At 42.4% G+C, this 23,308-nt stretch overlaps 1 protein-coding gene across 3 annotated transcripts; it reads right to left on the minus strand.

Annotated features, from left to right (window-relative positions):
- Nucleotides 1–16,305: 16,305 nt before the first annotated feature.
- Nucleotides 16,306–22,993, minus strand: BTF3 (basic transcription factor 3). Of its 3 annotated transcripts, none has more exons than XM_005221404.5 (6): nt 22,641–22,993; nt 22,219–22,287; nt 19,285–19,398; nt 18,772–18,973; nt 17,636–17,692; nt 16,306–16,748 (listed from the first exon to the last, which is right to left on the minus strand). In XM_005221404.5, the coding sequence occupies exons 1-6, from the start codon at nt 22,770–22,772 to the stop codon at nt 16,702–16,704; spliced, it is 621 nt and encodes a 206-aa protein (XP_005221461.1). In that variant the 5' UTR covers nt 22,773–22,993; the 3' UTR covers nt 16,306–16,701. The 3 variants fall into 3 exon arrangements, with proteins under 3 accessions (XP_005221461.1, XP_005221462.1, NP_001020485.1); NM_001025314.2 differs by having other exon boundaries at nt 16,447–16,748; nt 22,879–22,993; XM_005221405.5 differs by lacking the exon at nt 22,219–22,287 and having other exon boundaries at nt 22,879–22,993.
- Between the last annotated feature and the right edge of the window lie 315 nt (nt 22,994–23,308).

Here is a 23,308-nt window from a genome sequence, read left to right on the forward strand (position 1 = left end):
TGTCATCATTTTTAAACCTGAAAGTTGGCCAAATTCTTTACCACACACAGACTTAGATCCAACCCTTGGATTTTGTTCCAAAATTATTTTAAAAGTCAAAAAAAATTAAATTGAGAAGTTTTGTTTCTACCACCTCAGGCACTTGCCAAAACACTCTCCAAGAATTTTTTCAGTCATTTTCATTATACATTTGCAAAAAGCTTTTAATAGATACCAAAATGCATCTGCACATCGCCTCATTGGCTTCACGTAGGAGTCCCTCAGAGCTGGGAGGACAGGTGAGTGTATCCATCAGACGGTCAAGGAAACGGACACCCAGAGAAGTGCAAGACTCACACAGCTAGTAATCAGTAGGGGAACCAGACCTCCCGTAGGAGTCAGCGTGTGTGTATGTTCACAGTAGAAATGCACTGAGGGCTGTCCCTTGGCACACCGAGGGGCCAAAAGCACCCACAACTATCTTATGAGGTCTGCTAGTAACTTTTTTATTTGAAAGAGAAGTTGACTGTGAATAACCTTCTATCTACATTTTCCGAAAGGAAAGAGAGAGAGAGAAAGGAAGATGATCAGGACTAAATTATATAGTGACATCACTATATAATGTCAGAGCCTTTTCTCTCAACAGGTGAAAGGCACCCGCTCCGGTATTCTTCCCTGGAGAATCCCAGGGACGGGGGAGCCTGGTGGGCTGCTGTCTATGGGGTTGCAGAGTCGGACACGCCTGAAGTGACCTAGCCCGGCAGCAGCAGCAATAAGCACAGCTTCTGCGAGGCTGTACTGGCAGCTGTCACCTCCTTTGTGCAGTAGTGACCTTTCATCAACACTGTGCATCTACTGGGGTTCAATAAACCAAGCCATATTTTTAAAAACCAGAGTCATTATTTAAGGATCTAATATGAAAATTTTATGTAAAAAAAAATAGTCACTAATATGTTTTATGCAAATATATCCTGTTTCAACAATTTTAAAGTACACTCTTCCCCCCACCCCCTCATTTTTACCTCTAAAATTAGCATCCATCTGGGAAAACAGGAGGCAGCCAATGTGTCATACAACAACTGTCCACCAGGTGGCAGTCACGATGTAAAGAAAGAAAGTGAAGTCACTCAGTTGTGTCGGGCTTTGCGACCCCATGGACTGCAGCCCACCAGGCTCCACCGTCCATGGGATTTTCCAGGCAAGAGTACTGGATTGGGTTGCCATTTCCTTCTCCATGATGTCACGATGTAGTTACAAGAAATTTTTCATTGACTGCATTCCAGCAGGATGGAGAAACCATCTATCTCAAAAGCACTTTAGGCTAGATTTGATGAAATGGGTAATGGCTTCTTTGAAGCAAGAGACAACTACAAGTGTTCATTTAAAATAATACCACTTGTTGTCGCTAAATTGTGTCCGACTGTTCTTCGACCTCATGGACCCACCAGGCTCCTCTGTCCATGGGATTTTCCAGGTAAGAATACTGGAGTGGGCTGCCATTTCCTCCTCCAGGGGATCGTCCCAACCCAGGGATCAAACCTGCATCTCCTGCATTGGCAGGTGGATTCTTTACCACTGAGCCACCAGGGAAGCCCAGATAATACTAAGAACTAGGTTATATTCTCACACTAACTTTGGAATTCAGCAATAAAATGAAGCTGTGAAACCCTAGGCACTCCGCCTTCCAGCCCAGTAAAGCCCTGGGTTTCGCTGCCCCACACCCAACCCCACTGTGTGACCCCAGGTGTGCCCTGTACCCTCCAGGACTTCTGAATCATAAAACTTGCTTTTCAGAGTTCCCTGATGCAATCAGTTGCTGCTGAGGTACAATTTGCAACTATAAAAGGGCAGGGCCATTCCACACCCAACAACATCGGTTGGGGAAATGTCTATGGGGTCTCGCAAGAAGTAAGAGCTGCCAGGGTGAGCACCCCCAGGCATTTTTCATGAGAACATCACTATCCATAGGTTGAGACCAGACACAAAACAACTGTGTTCTCCTAAATAGCTCACACCATTATTTCGTGACCTTTTATAGTTGGCAGCTTACACAGAACATTTCAAGTACACATTTTACACTAGGCAGATAATTATTTCCTTCTTCTCCACTCCAGCCTCCTATGAATCTGTCCTCACTATACATTTCATAAGCACACCAATCAGTATGATTAAAATGTCCCTAAAAAGGCAGCCAACCTTCAAAGAAGCCAAGAAGACATGACCCATTTCATCAAAAGAAAGAAAGAAAAAAGTTGGTTCGAAAACAGCTGAAATGTCAACATGGTTGAAAGAAACCAATCAGTAATACAGATATAAAGATGCTATGCTTGTAATTAGCTTGATTAACAAAATAACAAAATAATAATGCCAATTAGAAAAATATTAATAAAACATTCTGGTGATGAAAGCTTATCTCTGATGAGTTGGAAAAGCAAAGAAAAATAATCCAAAGCTATTCCCTAGTTTAGAAAGATTTTGTTTATCCTGCTCTGTTAGAGTTGGAGCCAACCATTCTGATGGTTTGGATTAGCTGTTAATATTTCCAGCCATTTGAGTATTCCATCAACAGTGCATTTCTGGGAACAGACGACATCACCACGGATGGCAGGCTGTGGCACGACACTTCTCCACACTTAAGTCACAAGTCGTCTTCTCCTTTCACCACCTTGATCAGTGGCCTTTAGTGGAAACTGGGCAAAGCCAAGTTAGTGACCCCGGGGTATCAACACGGCCACACCTGCGTGGTGGCCATCGGACCTCCTCCATCCCCAGGGTTTCCGTGCGCTAAGCTGCCCACCAAGAATCCAGGCTTGCGGCCAGTTGATCCTCCCTGTTGTGCATCTTAATCACTTATTTTTTTTTTTAATTATGGAAGGTAAGGCAGTGAAACAGTGATGGAGAGGGGCAGTCCGTGTGGATAAGAGGCTCATACAGTTCTCGAGATTTGAGAGAGATGAGTCCTTTTATCAGGAAACCTATTTTAGACTTGAATAGAATTCATGTGTTCACTTATTCATTCACTTTACAAATCCATTATCTCTTCAAATGACTATATGTATGTTTCATACTATAGTGGAAATAACTGGAGTTTTAGAATCATTCTGACCTGGATTCAGCTCCTGATTTGAACAACGTTTTTTCTGAGCCTGTTCCATCATCACCTGTAAATTTAGAATAATCACATCATCTTTGAGGGTTTTTCTAAAGATTTCCAAAAATGTGTGTAACATTACTGGCACATAGTAAACAATCAATCAGAGCTATAGCTAGTACTATTTTATTATTATCAACTACTTCTGCTAAGCAATACAAGCCCCTGGTTCAGTCCTTCATATTCACCTGAGGATGAGTCTTCCTCTTAGCCAGCTGCTTCAGCCTGACAGAAATTCAGACTCCCACTGGGTTTTGTTAACTTAGCTCAGCCTGGCCATGCTCAGCGTCTAACAGACTTCTTTCCTGACAAACCCTAATCAGCTCCTCCTGTAACTGAGCGCGAGCTCACTTCCCGATGCATGTAGAAGCCGTGGCATTCGCTTTTGAGAAAAGGTTTTATTTCAAGGTCAGTTGACAAGGAGGCAAGGAACCCAGCTCAAATCTGTGCCTCTGAGCCAGTGTTCAGGCAAAATGTAAGGGTTAGGGGAATTTCAAACTTGGAAAGCTGATTGGTTAGTCTGACATCTGTCCTTATATGCTACCGGTGCTTCTGGAAGCCAGATTTTCTCTATTGGAGGACTTCTCACTTTGTAAAGGGCTCTGGTAGAAGCATTTCTATTCTTTGAGTTCCATAGTCTGAAGATTCTTGGTTCTGGGTTCATCCTGGAGACCTGGGTTCTCATCCAGCACGTATGTAGTGCTGTCTCAAAAATAACTTAAGGTTTGATGAATCAATCAACCTATTTCAGGAGCAAAGTCAGTTTAAGCTGGTCAGTATTTTACCCGCTGATTTACTCTCAGCCCTCTTCTTGACTTGACCCTGGCCTGTGCCCTTGACCTTGGGCCCAGTCTTGGCACAGTTCCTCCTAAGCCAGTTTAGTGAGAATCTCCCACTCTTGATAGGTAATCGCCTTGGCCTTCTTTAGCAAGAATCCAGTTTATCAAGAGTCTCTCTACCCTTGATCAAATTCCTCCTAGTAACTTTTCACCCACTGACCCCCTCATTCTGCTTGTTGGCCATAAATCCCCAGTTGCCATTGCTGTATCTGGAGTTTAGTTTCTCTCTTCTCTTGAAATATTCTCAAAATAAGTCTTCTCTATTGTTCTAATTGGCCTAGTAGTTAAAAAATCCACCTACTGGTGCAGGAGACACAAGAGACATGGGTTCAGTCCCTGGGTCGGGGAGATCCCCTAGAATAGCAAATGGCAGCCCACTCCAGTATTCTTGCCGGGAGAATCCCATGGACAGAGTAGCCTGATGGGCTGCAGTCCATGGGGTCACCAAGAGTCAGACACGACTGAACACACACGCACGCAGAGTTCTAACAAGTGTCAGAATAACTTTTCTTTTACACCCTTCATCTCTGCGTGTCTGTTTCTGACTAGATGGTGCCACTGCCCATTAAGACAGAAAATGGCACTCAGCCTCCTGTAGGGCCAGGATTACTCCCTGGGGGAAACTCAGCCGGTTCCTCTGAAGCAGGACCACCTCTCATCCACGGGCCATACTGGACATTCATCTTCTGAAACAGAACCACAGAGCTAGCTGAGCTCAGATCCATGAAAGAAGTGATATGGCTCCAGTCCAGGCCCAGACCTCCCCAACGTGTCAAATCCCAAACCACCACACTGCTGCCCCCCACAGCTGCCGCTGTCTCTCCATGAAGGCCTGCCCTTGTCCTCTCTTGGTTAGTTCCTCTTATTGAAACTCACCCATCCTGTTTCCCCAGTCCCTTAGAGCCTTGCTGAGTGACTCACTGAAGTACTACTAGGAGCGAACTGCTGATGCTGATTCCAGGTTCTTCCTCTCAGAGCCATGCTCGCAGTGCATCTGGGGCTTTTTGATGACTCAGAACTGACCAGCCAGCAGAGGCCCCAGTGCTCAGCAAGCCCTGTGTTTTCCTGATGATAGCAATGAGCTGAGGCCCTTGTTAAATGCAATAGGCATCTTCCCCTAGATATTCCAAACCTGGGTTTGGAATGTAGGTTTTTAAGAAACACTCCAAGGGATTTTTATCTTCAGGGAATATTGGGAGACCCTGAAATTCTATCAAAACCCTGAATATTTTTACAGAAGTGGAAGCTGAGGCCAAATCCAAGTCCAGGGTCAGGTTGCTGATTCCTAGTGCAGTCACTGTGCCCTATAGTCTTGGCTCAGAGAAGCAGGCGTCTCAGGCTGGGAGTTTGTGCACCCCACTGGCCAGTGGCCTGCCTGCGGGCGAGTTCACCTCTCAACTGAGACAGGAAACGAGCAGGCAGTGCAATGGCTGCTGCGCCCCATCCTCTTTCTGTGGATCTGTTCCCTGTGCTGAGTGTCAGGAGACCATCTACAGTCTCGAGTGACCTTGAACTAGAGCCATTTTATCCATTGAGGCCCCAGTTTTTTCATGTATAAAATGAGGTAATTGAACTAGATTAATATTTCAAAGTTTTTCCCAAGAAGAGGAGTCCCCCTGTTGGGTCCAGGAGCTCAGTATAGAATTACAGTAAGACTTGGGGCTGATGTTAGGGAAGAAGAAAGAGGAAGAATGGAATCTGTGGGCCCTGCTCAGAGGTGAGCCATCCTGGAGTGGGAAGGGAATAAGAGAGCTTTCTCAGGTGTAAGTTCCTCAAACCAGGTGATGAACGGAACCCTTCGCATTCTTGGGAAATTATTACAGACCCAAGCTATTATTTTAATTTTTAATATAATGTTATTTCTATATGTACAGCCCTAAAAAGTATAAACTCCATGTTTATAGGTTAATATATAAATTGCAGAGCAAAATTGAAATTGAATATCATAAAGCTAATGAAATTCAAATCGATATTAATTTAATGTGATAGATGAGTAGATGACATTGTCTTACAGAAACTAAATTGCCAATTTGCAGCTAATAATAGGAAAATGTTGGCTCAGATCTGGCAATATATTTGGACTTCCCAGGTGGCACCAGTGGTAAAAGAACCTGCCTGCCAGTGCAGGAGACGTAAGAGACATGGGTTCAATCCCTGGGTCGGGAAGATCCCTGGAGAAGGAAACGGCAACCTACTCCAGTCTTCTTGCCTGAAGAATCCCATGGACAGAGAGGCCTGGCAGGCTCCTGTCCACAGGGTTGCAAAGAGTCAGACACAGCTGAAGCGAATGAGCATGCATACACAGTCATATATTTAGTCTTTTCCTATAATGTAAGTTTGAAAATATAACTCCCAAGAACATCTGTTTGCACATAAAACAGCAGTTTTAATACATGCCAGCCTTTGTTTGTAATTCAGGAGCAGGAAAACTACCACTTAACCAACACTGTAAGTGAGCAATGCAGATGTCACTTGATAACTCTGAAAAGTCTTCTCTTTGATTTGAAGATATTCATCTGCCTTTAATGGACAACTAATCCAATTATTGCTTTACTCCAGAACAGAGCCATTCTTCAAGGCACACTGACTACCAACATTATTGTTAATTGAATCATTGGAAATTGATATTTTCAAAGATGGAGACCACAGTGCACGCCTACTGGAAATATAAACACGAACATTAGGAGGCAAACTACTTTTGAGTCTGACGCCTGTATTTTGTGTGTCCTGAGATGATTCAGTTCTCCCACATTTCCGTGTTCAGCCTGTGGCAAGAAATCTCAGTGACAGAGTATACCAAGAAGTCAGTTGGATTTCACTTGATATAAGCTCAAAGAGAAACAAATCAAAACAGAAACACAAGCATTCTGATGGTACATATCACTACTCAAGTGTAGTCATCCAGAGGAGTCAGAATCTGTTTATAACAGCTGTGACAGATTATCATCACTATGAAAACAAAAATTCAAATTCCTCATAGAGAATCTACAGGTCTTTGAGAAATTGACCAACGCTGAGAAAGGAGAATTTAGCAGGAAAAGTTAAACTCTGCTTTTAGGAGGCTGAGGTCCAAGTCCGACTCTGTCACTAACTGGCTCTGGAAGGTTGGGCAAGTGTTCACATCTTTAGGCATCTGTTTCCTCATCTATGAAACAGTGCTACAACGCCCTTACCTCACAGGATCACTCTGATGGTGGATGAGACAGCTTACGTGAAGGTGCTTAAACTATCCACTTCCTGCTTTCTAATGGAAAACAATCACCATGGCAGGGCCAAGTGGCTAGAGGTTGACTTCCAAACACTTTGAAATGTCCTGGCCAGTTATCCTTGAGTAGCCGGGGACAGATGTGAATATCTTGTGGTCCTTCCCGTCCTTCCTGTCCAGGCCTCGCCTTAGGGAGTAAGGGTGATGGTAGTTGATGAAGCTTTCTGAAAGCATCGAAGGCCCATTCCTTGCTCTCTGCTGCCCTCTCCAGTACGGAAGCTGACATTGCATCAAGCGGGTTCACAGCAAGTCAGGAAGTACGGTGCGGGCCCAGGCCTTATTGTCCTCTGGGCGCCTCAGTCAGCCCCAGCCATTACTCAGGATCCGCAGCTACAGCCTGGCCTCAATTCACTGCAGGCTTCAGACCCCCAAGCCTTGAGCAAGCTCCTCTGTTCATGTCTGCACACTTCCTTCTCCCACTTTCTTGGTTGTTAGGACTTAGTTAAGATGACTTTAGGACCCAGAGACCCCATAAAGTTTCCTCATGTCTGCTGACCTGCAATGAAATGATTTCCAATTACATGTTAGCCACTGAGGAAATAGAGACATGCTTTGTTCTAATTCCATTTTAATGTTTGAGGTCTATTTGAATACCTAATTCTATTTTAATGATTAGCATTTGCATTAGCCTTTTAAACACCCTTGAGGCTGTGGTACTAAATAAACAAGGACTTCTTAAAAGTAGGTTTTTTGTTTGCCATTCACAGCCTCATTATTCTTTTGAATAGAAAAGTAATTTCTAAATGAACCACATGGGACTTACAAGAGGCTCCTGCAGGTTCAGGGAAGAAAATATTAGGACTTTTATTTTTATATAGTATATTTAATTTTAGTCTTCTAAACTTTCAGTCTCAGACAATATTTTACAACATACATAATATACTAGCAGACAGTACAGGCATAGAATTTACACATAAATTTGAGAATTTTTTTAAATTGAAGTATAGTTCATTTACAATGTTGTGTTAGTGTCTGCTGTATAGTAAAGTGATTCAGTTATGTTAATTATATTATGTATATATATATACACATATTCTTTTTTATATATTCTTTTCCATTACAGTTTATCACAGGATATTGAATATAGGTCCCTGTGCTATGTACAGTAGGGCCTTGTTGAGTATATACATAAATGTTTATATATTTTATAGGAATGCTAGTTTCATTTAATTTGTTTTGTTCCTGAAGGGATATATTATACAATGATAAAAGATTAGAGACCTCTTTTCTAGAAGCGTATTCTCCTGTCTGGGTTTCAGAGTAACAAAGTGGAAGTGAAAGCCGCTCAGTCGTGTCCGACTCTTTGCAACCCCATGGAATTCTCTAGGCCATAATACTGGAGTGGGTAGCCGTTCCCTTCTCCAGGGGATCTTCCCAACCCAGGGATCGAACCCAGGGCTCCTGCGTTGCAGGTGGATTCTTCACCAGCTGAGCCACCAGGGAAGCCAGAGTAACAAAGGGAGCTTTCAAAAAAAAGTATATTATGCTCTAAACCCATCCCAGACAGAAAACCACCATCTTCGGAGTGAAGTTTGTGATATATGAATTTTTTAAAAAGCACCCCCTGGTGATTCTGACACAAACCCCTCTGCTAAAAATCACATCGTTTAGACTGTCAGCTCCCTGAGGGCAGACGACAGCAGTCTTGTTCATCGTTTATCTGAGTAGCCTAACACACTGCCTGACACAGACGTTCTGTAAATATTTGCTGAAGAAATGAATGCTGAACAAATGAGTCACCATCTGGAAACGGCCACTGCTACCACCCTGGCCTTTGTTTTTATGCTTTGTGTTCCTCTATGATTATTTTGCACAGTTGAGAACCAACTACATATAAAAGTGAGTAGCTTATTTGATCACTTTTAGTAAACAGATGTTCAATATTAAAAATGACTGAAGTATTTCAGCATTGTTTACCATTTGCCATCGCCTATTACACAAGGTAAGAAAAGCTTTTTACATAGAACTGTCTTCTATATACCTAATTGTAGGCTGAGGATAGAGTCCCAGAGTGGGATTTTCAAAGAATGAGAACATTTTAAAGGCAGTAGCTGCTGTGGGAAGGATGAAGGAACACGGACCCCAGGAGCAGGAGACTGTGGTTTCAGGAGCAAGAACTGTGGTGTTTGTGATCTAGCAGAGGGAGGGTCTTCAGTGGAGCTCTGCGGGGCAGCAAGAAACCGTGGTGCATCTCACTGTGTCTGAGCCCTGCTTCCACCACTCCCTGGCTGTTACCCTCAGATTCTTTAAGCCGAAGTTTCTCCACCAATAATGTGACTATTCACAGCCACATGACAGGACAGTTGACTCTGAAGCTCTTCTAGGTGTTAGAAATAAAATAATGTTTATACTTGTTAGAGGGACAGAAAAAGCCTTGGAGTCCGGGAGTGGTTTCCATGAAAAGATGCCATTCTGCCTCTCTCAATACACTGTTGACCCACCAGGTGGGGGTGACTGCAGACCCAGGCCCCCGAAGAAGATGCAGAGATGCTAGGAATTCTGGCCAATGGGTCGCCTCAGAAACATCAAGGGTGTGTCTCCCTGCTTGCACAGGCAGTGCTGCTGAGCTCTGAGAGATCAAGAGCAGTCTGAGCACTGTTTTTCTCTTCATGGTGTGCCCGTAAAACCAGCCAGGCAGCTTGCCTCTCCTGCTCTCCCAGGCCTGCTCAGGCCAGAAGCCAGCAAGCAATGTCCTTTGGAATGCTTGAAACCAAGATCAAGGTTTGCATTTCATCTTTGGCACAGGGTTGTACCAAACTTTGGTGTGTTTTAAGAGTGACCTGAGGTGCTCCGAAAATATACAGACCCCCTGTCCCACCCTCTGGAGATCCTATAGGCCTCAGGCGGGGGGAGCCCAGGAATCTGCATTGCCTTCCGTGATTCTCAGGTAGGTAGCCTGAAGGCCTATTTTGGGAAAAAACACTGGCCCAGCCCTGGGTGGGGAACCAGAAGACCTGAGTGTGAAATTAGGTAGTTCCCCTGACCTCAGCATAAGCCTCAGAAGTCACTCCACCTCACTGGCCCTGTTGTCTCACCTTAAAGCTTCATTTTTACAATCCAGGGAGCAACACCCATTCATCAAAAGCCTGTTGCTCAGAGATTGAATTAGAGGCTGTAGACAGGAAAAGCACCACTACAACTCAGAGCACACGCTGAAGGTCCTAAATGCTGTCTCCCACCTTTCACACTGAGGCAAACACGGTCCACGGCTGGCTGATTTACGCCACGCCCCAACCCGAGACTCTACGCCAGGATGAAGACCTGTCTCCCCTCTGTTGTGTGTGTGCTTTGCTGTGGCAGAGCAATGCTGGCCTCCCACCAAGCAGCATCTCTGCATTTCCTGCCTGGCATTCCGCGTGCTTGGAGCGCTGGCTGCTGCCATCAGTCCTGGGATCACCTTCGGGATACCTGGAAAACCTGCGAGTAAGACTCCCTGCGAGGTGATGGAGCTGTCAATAATCCACACAACCAGCCAGATTTATCCCTCATGTATTTCCAGAATGCGTGAGTCTCCTGATGTGGCTAATAGGAGTGAGTCCACGTGCTGCACGCCAACCATGGCTCTGGACACCCAGCACAATATTTCATTCCTGTCAACCATCTTGCAAGGTGGTTGCTGTTATAACCATGAACAACAGAGACTTGGGGGAAGTTAGGGGACTGGCCCAAGATTATACAGCTTGGTAAACTGACAAGCCAGGGTTCCAATCCAGGTCTGACCAACGCTGAAGCTTCCGCAGATGTGGTTTCTCTCTTCAAGGAGTTTCTGCCACATTTAGGGACACGAGGATACCGTGGTGAACATTTTATCCAGTGTTAAATGAGGTTGGGTGGGCTGACAAATATCGTTAGCAATTCAAGTGAGACTAGCCACAGTCACAGTGCCAAGCATCTCATGGATTAAGGGATACACACACAGTGGTGTTACCTGCCTCTTAATTATTAACCTAGTCCAACTGTAAAACTTTCAAAAAGCAAAATACAGAGAGCCTGAAGTTCACAGTCACAGATGCATACTTTAACACCCAGTACTTGTCCCATAAATCCTCCAGACTTGTCACATTGACAGTGTCAAACAGCTTCACAGGGCCGGGCTTCTTGTGTGGGGACCTCACTACTTGCTTGCCCCCCTCCCTGCTCCGTAATGGCTAGCTGGACTGCAGTGCATAGACCAAGGCAAATTAAAAAGCAGTCACCAGCAACTCCTATCTAAAGTACAGAATTACAATTTAAACATTATCAATGAATGAATGCTTCTATTAGAAATAACGCCATTGTCTACATAGGCCAAATGCCCAGCAGTCTCCCACAAAACTGAATATTCATGTTCCCCAATCAGAAGACTTGGACATACGTGGACGAGGTGTGTGACACAAGAAACGACTGTGGGGATTGTTCAGATGAATCAGGTAAAGATGGAAACATGTAATTAATGTTTTAACGGGTTCTTAGAGTTGCTATCCTTACATTTCAGTCATATAAATTGACTCACACTTAGAAATCTTCTTAAGGATGTTCACATTCACAATTAAGTTATTCTATCATTTCCAGTAGTTTGTATACTTAAACTAGGTGAGTTCTCTAGCTAAGAAGCAAATAAAGCCAGATTTGCCAAGATTAACAAAGGGAAAAATCTTGATGAACAATCCTTGCATTTCTTTGGAAATCTGGTAAGATCAAAGAAAATTCTGAATGCTTTGACTTTCAAAGATTTTTGTTTGTTTATTTAACCTTTGGCATTTCCTTGCCAGCCGTCCACCACTCTCCTCTCGAGACGCCGTCCACAGTGTTTTCCTACGATGATTTAACACTGTGCAGTACCCTGATCACTTTACAATCTGGTAAAGTGGATTACTCTAAAACCATGGTGGTAGATACAAGATATATTGCTGGCCCCAATGTAAAAGACTTATCGGAAATAGAATACACTAAACAGACCACACTTTGCCTTTTGTATAGTCCTCATGGAAGGTAGAAATAGAAGTGCTTCCTAGGAGTTGGATGTTATCTAACGAGGTGTTGGCAACAGAAGACTAACAGTATAAACAGATCTTTGCTGCCAGCTGCCAAATTACCAAATATCGGTTTTGTTCCTCATCTATTAAATGCATAAGCTCATACAGATCCTCCTTGTTTATGCAGTGTGTCGGTATGAGGTAGTACTCTTTTCAAAATACAAATTCTCTCGCCCGAATATGTAGAATCTTTAACAAACAACTGCCATATTCCTCTTGGACAGTTTTTCTTAATATTTTAAAAATCCAAATGGCTGTTTTTTTTTTCCCCAACATGACATTTTAACAGTTATGCTTTTAAAAATAATAAGATTGTGTAGTTTTACAGTGCCCAAAGTGTTCAGGCTGGAGATGTGATACTGTTTTCTTTGCCGACTGTGCCTGCATTCCCAGAACTCGCTGCAAAGATGGCATTCAAGACTGTGCTGACTGGAGTGATGAAAATTTATGTGAATAGAAGCTTTTTTAAACTATTATTTTGGAAAGACTAAAAACAGTTATTAATTCTGTTTAGACTTTTCTCCCCATAATATGACATATGTATCTTAAAGGTGTGTGTAGAGGGGGTGGTATGGAGGGAGTTACTAAAGCACAAATCGAGTGTTATGTAATAGAGAACAAAATGATGGATAGAAATCAGACCCAACCTTTAGTGACCTTTGGCCTGTTTTTAAACTTTAAATTTGTTTCCAATTTTTAGAATGTAGCTTTCTGTCCTTACACACAGGGTTATAATGATACAAATGTACTCTAGTTCAGTTATTTCAACAAGGTTTTTAATCCTGGGACTTCCCTGGTGGTCCAGTGGCTAAGACTCCACACTTTCAATGCAGGGGGCCCAGGTTCCATCCCTGGTCAGGGAACTAGATCCCATATGCCACAACCAAGAGTTTGTATGCCGTAACTAAAAAAGAAAGAGATCTCACATGCTGCAACTAAAACCTGAGGCAGCCAAATAAAAAAATAAAACTTAAAAAAAAAGAATATTAATCCTAAGAATCCTCAGTTCATAATTGATGTCTCTTTATTAGTGTAACCCTGGTTTAGAGCCAACTGAAAGTAAGTTTGATTCAAAAGCAGTGGATGGCAGCCAGCAAATAGGGATAAGAGCCAAAAGATCAACCAGATCAGAATCATCTGCCCTCCAGCCTGCCAGGACCTGAAATTCTTTATGGTAGGTACTAAGGTCAAAAAAGCAGACCTGGGTTTGAGTCTCACCCTACTACTTATGAGCTTCCCTGGTGGCTCAGATGGTAAAGTATCTGCCTGCAATGCAGGAGACCTGGGTTCAATCCCTAGGTTGGGAAGATCCCCTGGAGGAGGGCATGGCAACCCACTCCAATACACTTGCCTGGAGAATCCCCACGGACAGAGGAACTTGGTGGGCTACAGTCCATGGGATCACAAAGATTCAGACACGACTGAGTGACTAAGCACACACACACACATTACTCCTCAAGGGGTATGTTTTAAGGGCTCTCTTATCTGAATAATGTGACTCTTTACAGACTTTTATAACAATCGGTAATCACAACCTAAAATCAAAATTGCTAGGAGGAATATCAACCACCTCAGATATGCAGATGACACTCTAATGGCAAAAAGTGAAGAACTAAAGAGCCTCTTAATGAGGGTGAAAGGGGAGAGTGGAAAAGCTGGCTTAAAACTCAGCATTCAAAAAACTAAGATCATGGCATCCGGTCCCATCACTTCCTAGCAAACAGATGGGATGGGGAAAAAGTGGCAAATTTTTTCTTGGGCTCCAAAATCACTGTGGGTGGTGACTGCAGCCATGAAATCAGAAGATGCTTGGTCCTTAGAAGAAAAGCTATGACAAACCTAAAGGTTGGATGACATCACCAACTCAGTAGACCTGAGTTTGAGCAAACTCCGGGAGATAGTGAAGGACAGGGAAGTCTGGCATGCTGCAGTCCATGGGGTTGGAGAGTTGGACACCACTTGGTGACTCAACAAGATGGTATGCGTTGTACAGTGCTTAAGGTACTAATAGCCACAGGAATTGTGGGCAACTAAAGAAAAATTGTAAGGATATGGTGGACTCTATTAGCTGAAAAAAAAAATCTGCTCTCCTTTTGTGGGGGAGGATTATACTTCCCCAATCCTCATGGCTACCAGACTATGTACACGCCTTGTCTGGCTGCCAACATTTGTTAATGACGTGTATCACTTTCCAACCTAAGTTTGAAGAGCCAGCCTGTTGTTTGCAATCTTTTTCCTGTCCTGAGACTGGTAATGCTGATTCAAGGCTGTTTTTTGGAGTAAAGTGGGGCCCAGCCACAGGCAAACCACAAACATCAAGTGATACTGAAAATGTTACAAGAAAAACCTTACTTGTCCATAGCCACCAACACACCACCAGATCCTTTAAATAATGAACTGAACAAGTAACATTTTGAGATTGTTAGGGAAAAATTCTCTGAGCATAGGCAAAACAGGGGTAACCTTAGCCAGCATCTGCTTCAAGCAGTAAGTGGCCCTGGGATAAGCCTTGCCTGGAAATCTATTGCAAATCTCTATTTAGACCCTCTCCTGTACAGATCAAAGGCAAGTAACTGAAAGTGTTCAGATAGTGGCCTTTTCACATGCTCAAGCCAGCCTATCACTGCAATCTCTTGGGGTGAGCGGAGAACATTTCTAAATGTGCTAGTGAAGAAAGCATCCTCAGGGAGCTCACAAGAAATGCAAATCCTTGGGCCCTTCTCCAAGTCTTCTCAATCCTCTGCCCTCCAAGCAAGCCACTGCACTTGCTTTAGCCAGTTACATACAAGAAGTGATAGTGCAACAGCTTTAAGAGCCAGCACATGACCCATCATCCTCACTCTGCCAGATGGAGGCTGCTTCATCAGTCTGGGACCGGGAGTACGTAGCATAGCCCACCTGACCCACAAGTCTGGAGACGCGTACTTATGTTTTGTAATTTTGTAAACCACTGAGGCTTTAGTCCTAGCTCATCCTAGTCCTACTGTAGCAGCACATCTTAATAGAAATATAGTTAAGATATGCACACACTTTTCTCATAGCATCTCATTTTTGTGAGTTAAATAATAGTGACTTTTAGATACAGTTGTATAACTTCAACAGGTACTTTTAAATTGGTATGGAAATTTAAAATGAATTCTTTTTGTTGCAAGCAGAAACTAAGGTATGATTGCTAATACAGTTTTTAAAAAGTAGCCCTATACTGCAAGAGTTTTCTGGGGTAATCGTAACTGTTTAGTATCCTGTGGTGGCAGTCACATCACATATTAACATTCTTACAACTGTCACTTTTACTCTATGTTAATTTTAAAAGTAAAAAAAGTTTAAGGAAAACAGTGCTCATTTAAAGTGTTATCACTTAAGGTGACACTTCTTTTTTTTTTCAGGCGTCTTAGAGAATTATTACCTAGAAGGGAGCGAAGAAATTAACTGTTTTTTTTAAGTAAACCCAATCCCAGGGACAGAGGAACCTGGTAGGAGGCCGTCTACGGGGTTGCACAGAGTCGGACACGACTGAAGTGACTTAGCAGCAGCAGCAGTTGTTATCTCAGAGCAGGCAATCGCACCCCACTCCAGTACTCTTGCCTGGAAAATCCCATGGACAGAGGAGCCTGGTGGGCTGCAGTCCATGGGGTTGCTAAGTGTCAGACACAACTGAGCAACTTCACTTTCACTTTTCACTTTCATGCATTGGAGAAGGAAATGGCAACCCACTCCAGTGTTCTTGCCTGGAGAATCCCAGGGATGGGGAGCCTGGTGAGCTGCTTTCTATGGGGTTGCACAGAGTCAGACACGACTGAAGCGACTTAGCAGCAGCAGCAGTTATATCTACAAAATGGAGCTAATAGTCCCTACTTCATAGATTGAGGATTAAATGAAAGAAAACTATTATATATAAGACACTTAGTATCTTTACAATACAGAAAATATTAAGAGGAAACACTCCACTCACCCACCAGAGAATATTTTCTTATAATTACACCCATCACAAACCACGGAAGCCCAAGACCCACTGGAGAAAACGTTTTCCAACATAAGAATTTTATACCACCACTGTTACTTATACGGTCATTTAAATCTTTAATCAGATTCCATCCATGATTAGCAGTCATATTACATGCCATGATTAGCTGTCTATAAACAATTTTGCCTTCTGTGTACAAATTGGTATCAATGAAATAAAAAATAAAACCATATACTAGGCAAAGAATTTTATTTATCTTTGTCTCAAACTTTATTCTTAGGCTTCTTCAGCTTCATTAGCTGCAAAGAATGAATTGTATATAAGCAAAAACTGAAAAGAGCTGCAGTGTCCAGGGGCTTAGGCTTAAAAATATTAGAGATCTAGATTTTATCAGATCCATAAACAAAATTTTAAAAAGCAGTCATAATATAAAATAGCAGCTCCCAGTAACTTCTTCAAGATTTATCTTCTTCAGAAGTTAACTCAATTCAGTTTGCTTCATTCTTGGAAGCCTCATCAAAATTCTCCACAAGATCTAGGAAAAGAAAAAAGAGAAACTCAGGAAAAAAACCAAGTTTACAAAAATAATCATCAGTTGTTAAAAAGGAGATAGGAAAATGCTCTCAAAATATATCCTACAGTTAAAATTAGGATATATATTAAGACATTTTTTATTTCCAATGAGGCCACTAACCATTCGATATATTTTGAAGTGTATAATTTGACATATAAATAACACAAGGAAAAGAGGGAGATATTAATTTTCAATGATACAACTACTATGCTTAAAGAATATATATGCCCCCTCCCTTCCCACTCCATTCTAAGAATTACAGTTTAGCAATGTAATATGTTAGTCATGTTAGGGCAGAAACAAAGAATACCACGACACAATTTGAAGTTTTCCTTGACACCTCAGGACACCTGTCTATGCAAAGCAGTATTTCTGAGTCTAGGCAGTCTACTGTCCAATATTTGTTTCACAACAAAATAAATTATCCAGTGACAGCCAGGATAGAAAAATGCCTCACTATTGCCAAACAGGTTTTTCTGCTGATTTTAGAGTGATTATATACCAAGATATTTCTACAACTTCTTCATGCCGTCTCATACATCTATGGATCTCATACATCAGTGGGAAACAGGTGATTTGTGATCTACAAGTAGCTATTATACTGAGGTTACAACATACATACCTATTAACTCAATATTTAAGGTTAGATACCTTCCTAGGATTCCAAACAGAAAAACCAAGCCTAGAAACCTAACTTCCAACTGAATAACACTGTGATTTTTCCCCTTCTCCCTCTGCTCCACTTTACCCTATGACCCGCCTCCCCAGGTAATCTTTCCTATGGTGCAAAGATTCTTCATTCTCCCTTGCTAAGATTCTCTAGTTTAACCACAAGTGAAGGTTCCTACCTGGAACTTCATCATCATCCTCCTCTCCAGTGGCAAGTGGTGCTTTTCCATCCACAGCTGTGAAAGAAAACGTGAATGTTCAACAAACATTAACCAAGAGAACAACAGATCAAAAGCCAAATGCTGTTACGACTCAGGTTTATGGTGACATGTGGGATTTCATCTATAATACTAGCAGTAACATGATAATCTCATGTCCACAAATAAGCAAGAATACTAGTACCAGCCAACACGCCAAATTCCAAACCCATCCTTTCAATCCCACTGACCTACAACAGGGTAAAGGTAAATCCACATACCAAAAAACCTTTACTGAAGTGAAAATAAAAAACCAAAAAACTAAAGGTGCCTTTGACTGATAAGCCTGCACTTTCCTTTTACTACACAAGCGAGAGCGAACTACACTTGAAAGGTGAGACCTCACAGTACTAGCCATGTATAATTTTCCGTGGCATCCTTCAAAAGCCTACCTCAGCTATGAAAGCAGGCTTTTCAGCAAGAAAAAACAAGCAAACACACACACAGACATACAAATTGATTAAAGCAGAGTGAGCAAATGTCAAGAAAAACATGGATGACTAAATAGCAGGTCATATAATAAATCTTGATTCATTATTTCCACTGCTCAAAATTTTAATCAGAGGCCTTCAGCATAAAGTAGCTATCCCCCTTATGTACAACCTATTCAACCACACAACCAACCTTCTGCTCTAAACAGAATCCTCATTACACCATAATCCAGAGTAGTGGCAAGCCAATTCTTGAAGACTATTGGCAATACCAGTTGAATTTGTAAAACTAAAGAATATATTTTAATATATTTTAATCTAAACTGCCATTCATTTTTAAAAAGTCCTCATTTCTAACTAAAAAAGGTAAAATTTTTAGTCTCTGATCTAAAAGAGAAAGCTAGTAGAAAAACATTTCATTTAATCAAGTATAATGATCATAGCATACCAGATAAACTACTGAACACACTAAGAACACCGGCTTAAAATCAATATAAAAATTTATATTCTTTAGAGGAAAGTTTACATTTCCAAATTTAAAGATATTCGTATCTATTTGCATCATACATTTCAGAACTCTACTGGTAAGTCAGTCACCCTGAGCAAAACCGCTACTAGCAAACTCACATTGTTTGGGCAGAGCTTCAGCCAGTCTCCTTAAACTGGTCAGACTGTCGGCACCAAGCTGGTTTAAGATGCTGGGGAGCATTTCTGTCAGTTGCTTTGTCTCAGCGTGGCCCGTAATGGTGAAAGTGTTTGCTGCCAGAGATGCCTGAACTTTAGGGTTGTTAAAGTGGATCACTGTTCCTTGATTTGTGAACATATTCACCTAAAAAGAAAAAAAAAAGTTAAACTAGCAACACCCATCAAAATCTCTTTAAAACTGAACATTTTTATTAAGCAGAAGCAGAAGTCTAAGCAACCTGTATTTCACTGTACTGCAGAAGCAAAATTCTGCCTGAAATGGAAAGTACGACCTAATCGCTGTACCCTTAGTAATCTCCCTGGTATTAATTGAGTACAAACAAATATTTTAGAGATGAAATTCTCTGCTGGAAGTAGAGTCAAAAATCATAAATGCATGAACAATAGTTTTTAGCCAAATCTTAATTTTGTGAAGAAATAAAATTTGACACTTACCTCTTCAATACCAGAGATATTGTTTACCCCTAACTTCTTTAAAGAGAACTGAAGTTTTTTGTCATCTGCTGTTGCTGTTCTATGAACCACCTTCTTCTTTCTGCGAGCAGTTCCCTATTGGAGGGAGAAAAAGAAAGAATACAGCACATGTTTATGCCACAAGAGGCATTTTCAAATGGACAGTTTCTAATTCCTTTCTGGCTTCTCAATCTGTGTTAAGAAAATTACAATAACCACAACCTTTTATGCAGTGAGTAGGCATATTAAGGCACTGATGAAAGCCAAAAGAGGGGAATGAAGAAAATTGCATACAAATCCTTCATAACTTCTACACTTCTAGTTTTGTCAGATATAAAGGAGTGATCTTTCCCCACTTTTACTTTTTAACATTATCTGCTCTAGAAATTATCTGAGGTAGCATGTGCCAACCTTAGTTAAGCCTCATTTAGAAACTCCATGTCAATAACCATTATTTAACCTTCTGTTTTTATATTAAAGAAAAACCAACCTTCATTAATATTCACAGGCAAGATCCTAAAGACACAAGTCTATACACAGACTTCTACAGCACCCAAGAGTAAAACCCCAAATTTCTTACCTTACCAGGCCCCTACACAATCTGCCCTGCCCCTACTATGCCACTCTTGACACTACTACACACACATTTACCTTCAGCCAAGTAAACCTTCTTGCTCTTCCTTAAATAGGCCAAATATGCAGACAGGAGTCTCTGCATGTACTGCTCCCTCTTGTAACATTTGCACGACTCCCTACCTCACTTCAGATTTCTGCTCTTATGTCACCAAACCTGAGTGGCCTTTCCCAATCAACCAGTGAAAAACAGAAATTCCCACTCTATCTATCCAGGTTTTTCTTCCATCTAGTAGAGTACAGTATCTATACTCACTGAAGGCATACAACTTGATGAATGAATAAAATACAGTCTTCAGGAAGACTTGCCTCCTGTGCACTTAACACCCAATCTCCACATACCCATCTTCCCAAAGCTCAAGCCACCATCTGTTTGTGCCTCCCCCAAACTGCAGTTAACACCCAATCACCACGACCTCTGCGTGTTGAAAATGCTTCCATTTCACTATGTATACTACACTATGAACAGTTTCCTACTTTTTTAAAGATGCCTATCCCTCCTACTAGGACTAAAGTCCCCCTCTAATGACTTTTAACTTCTTAAATTTTATACTCTCAGGATTGAGCAATAGTAAAGCCTTAAACAAATCATAGTGTACCTGAAGAAAATATCAATAGCTACAAAAAATATGGGTTATGAAACCCCTCAAAAACCTTTAAGAATAAACATTATCTTGAAGTGGTCATGCAGATACCCTGGTTTCCAAAGAATTCTCTCTAAAATACATCCCAAAGAATTACATAAGATTCTAAAAACAAAACCAGTCTGCATTCTTTATGTTTCACACTCTTGACATTCAATTTTTACTGAAATAATTTATTATCAATGCTCTGACCAGATATTGAAAAAAAGGGCCTTCACAGCATTTACCTAAAAATACCTAATGCTTGTAGATACCTCTAAAGCAACACTAACTCATCTAATTTCATATACCACAGTAAGTAGGTTTCTTAAAAGGTGAAGAAAATGTTCCCACATTACAATGATGACAGAAAGACTACCTACATTAACAATTAAAATTTAACCCTACATGGGCCTTAAGAATCTTCAACTTCCCTGTACTCTAGAATCTCTTTTACAAGTTAAAGGCTAATGATCAGATTAACAACAACAACAACAGGCACACAAGCACATTATTCACCTGACTCCTCTGAAACCTGCACTGAAAGGAATGATGATTAACAACCTACAGGAGCACCCAAACATCGACCCACAAGGAATGAGTCTTCTTGGCACCTGAAGGTCACATCTAGCTTGTAACAATTGCTAAAAAAGAAGAAACACCTACTACTGTTAATGGGTAGGTGCTGATCTGAAAACCAGCTTTGGGAGACGACGGGAGGGGAGGATTGGATCCTTTCACTACTGGCAAAATCAGTACTTAACAGACTCAACTTGAAGTCAAATGCTTAAAGTGGGAAAAACTAATAGACAATAAACTTGTAGCATGGAAGCTTTATACAAGTTTTACCAAGTAAAGACATGTTCTGTTTCAACAGGCTACCACACCTTGTTAAGCACTAGGAACGTACTAACACAATGCAAAATAACATTCGGTAGACCTCTGGTAGAGTGGATTTTTTTATTTAAGCAAATTAGAGAATCTAAATCTTATCAAGTTCAAAAAAGAATCCCCTTGAAGGGGACCAGCAGCCACCAGAAAAAATCAATTAACCAAAACCTGATCATTTAAAAACCTGCCACTCATCACTCTCATTTTCTCAGTTTTAGTGTAATTAAAAGTAAAAATGGAAAGATACCTACACAGGTAGTATTTCCAAATCCAGTCATTGCTCTTGCATCCCTATGCAAAGTACCTATAAGAATGACATCTTCAAATACCCCGGAAAATATACAACTACTCTAGACTGCATTTAGCTAAGAAAAGATTACAGAAACGTCTTAATTCACAAGTGACCTGAACTTCCAACTATTAAGTACAATTACCCACAGCCATTTGAAAAGATAGGTGAAACTTAAATTCAGTTTTAGTTGTTTATTAAAAAAAAAAAAACCAAGCACCGACTTTACACAACTTAGGTTATAAAGTCAATGACAAAACAAGCCAAGGGTTTTAAGGGCCACGTGATGACCTAACTGAAATGATACACAGACTACATTGTATATCTAATTTAATTCCTGCCATTCCCTTCACACGATTTGCTAGTTCGGTGAAATGCCCTCTCGAAACAAAGTGACAAGTCAGTTATATTAGAAATCAAAGGAGAAAAAACCTAAACCACAAAGCTTCAAAACAAAAACCCCCAACTATTTAAACTTACTTTCCCACCAATGCGCACTTGTGCCTGCAGTTTGGCGAGTTTCTCCTGGTTCATGATAGTTTCTTTCATCTAAAAAAACAGGAAACCCTCAGCGAGGAAAGCTCTAGTTCACTCCAGCATTCCACGCTCGTTATTTCCCAAGACACCAGCAGAATACATGTCCTACACAGGCGAAGGCCTGGATCCCAAACCCACCCCGCCAAGCTCCCGAATTTCAATTTTCGAGGGAGCCCAAAGAGCACCCGCTTTCCCATCCCACTCCCACAACTCCCCAGCTCTTTACAAGCCCAGAGAAAGGGCTCTAATCCACGCCGGATCGCCCCCACCCCCACCAACCCCCACCCCCACCCCCCGGCCCCGGCCTGGCCTCGGCCTAGCCAGGGCCTGCCCTGCCCAGCCACTCTCCGCAAGCCTCGCGGTACCTGAGGCTCCTGTCCTCGGGTTCCGCCGGGAGGTGGAGGAAGAGATGCCGCCGCCTCGCCCCCAGGGCAGCCGCCCCTGGCCCGACCTCGACCCCGAGAGTCAGCCTGAGTGGGTGCGCCTGTCCGTCGCATCGCCTTCCTCTCCTCAGCCCTGTCCCTCCCTGTCTCGCTCCTTCCGGGAACTTCCCGCCCCCGTTCCCGTCCGCCTCCCACGCCGGCGTCCAGAGCCTTTTTGTACCTTGTTGGAGCGGAAATGGGGCCGCGCGGGGGACTAGGGTTGGCGCTCAGGTGGTCTCGGGCAGACCAGCTGAGGTTAGGCGCACACACGCGGGGACGCAAGATGGCAGCTAGAGGGAGGCCGGAAGTGACGCAACGCCACTTCCTCCAAAAGTCAGGAAACGGACTTCTGCGAGCGCTCAGTGCCTGGCTGCGCACGCGCGGCCTCACGGGGCCGCGTTTGTGACGGTTCCGTGTGCCCTCCTTCCCTCGTCCAGCAATGGCAGGGTTGAGACCGCAGGAGAGACTAGGCTGGCAGCACCGCGAGTGGCCCTGGGAAGGCTGTGGAGGGGCCAGAGAACACGGTTCTTTGCATAGTTAGGGTTGAGTAAGTCGCACTGTCTCAGGGCCCCATCCCCAAGTTCTAAAGGCTCAGAAGACAGCGCCTGTTA

The sequence above is a fragment of the Bos taurus genome, chromosome 20, assembly GCF_002263795.3.
Source record: "Bos taurus isolate L1 Dominette 01449 registration number 42190680 breed Hereford chromosome 20, ARS-UCD2.0, whole genome shotgun sequence".
NCBI classification, from domain to species: domain Eukaryota; kingdom Metazoa; phylum Chordata; class Mammalia; order Artiodactyla; family Bovidae; genus Bos; species Bos taurus.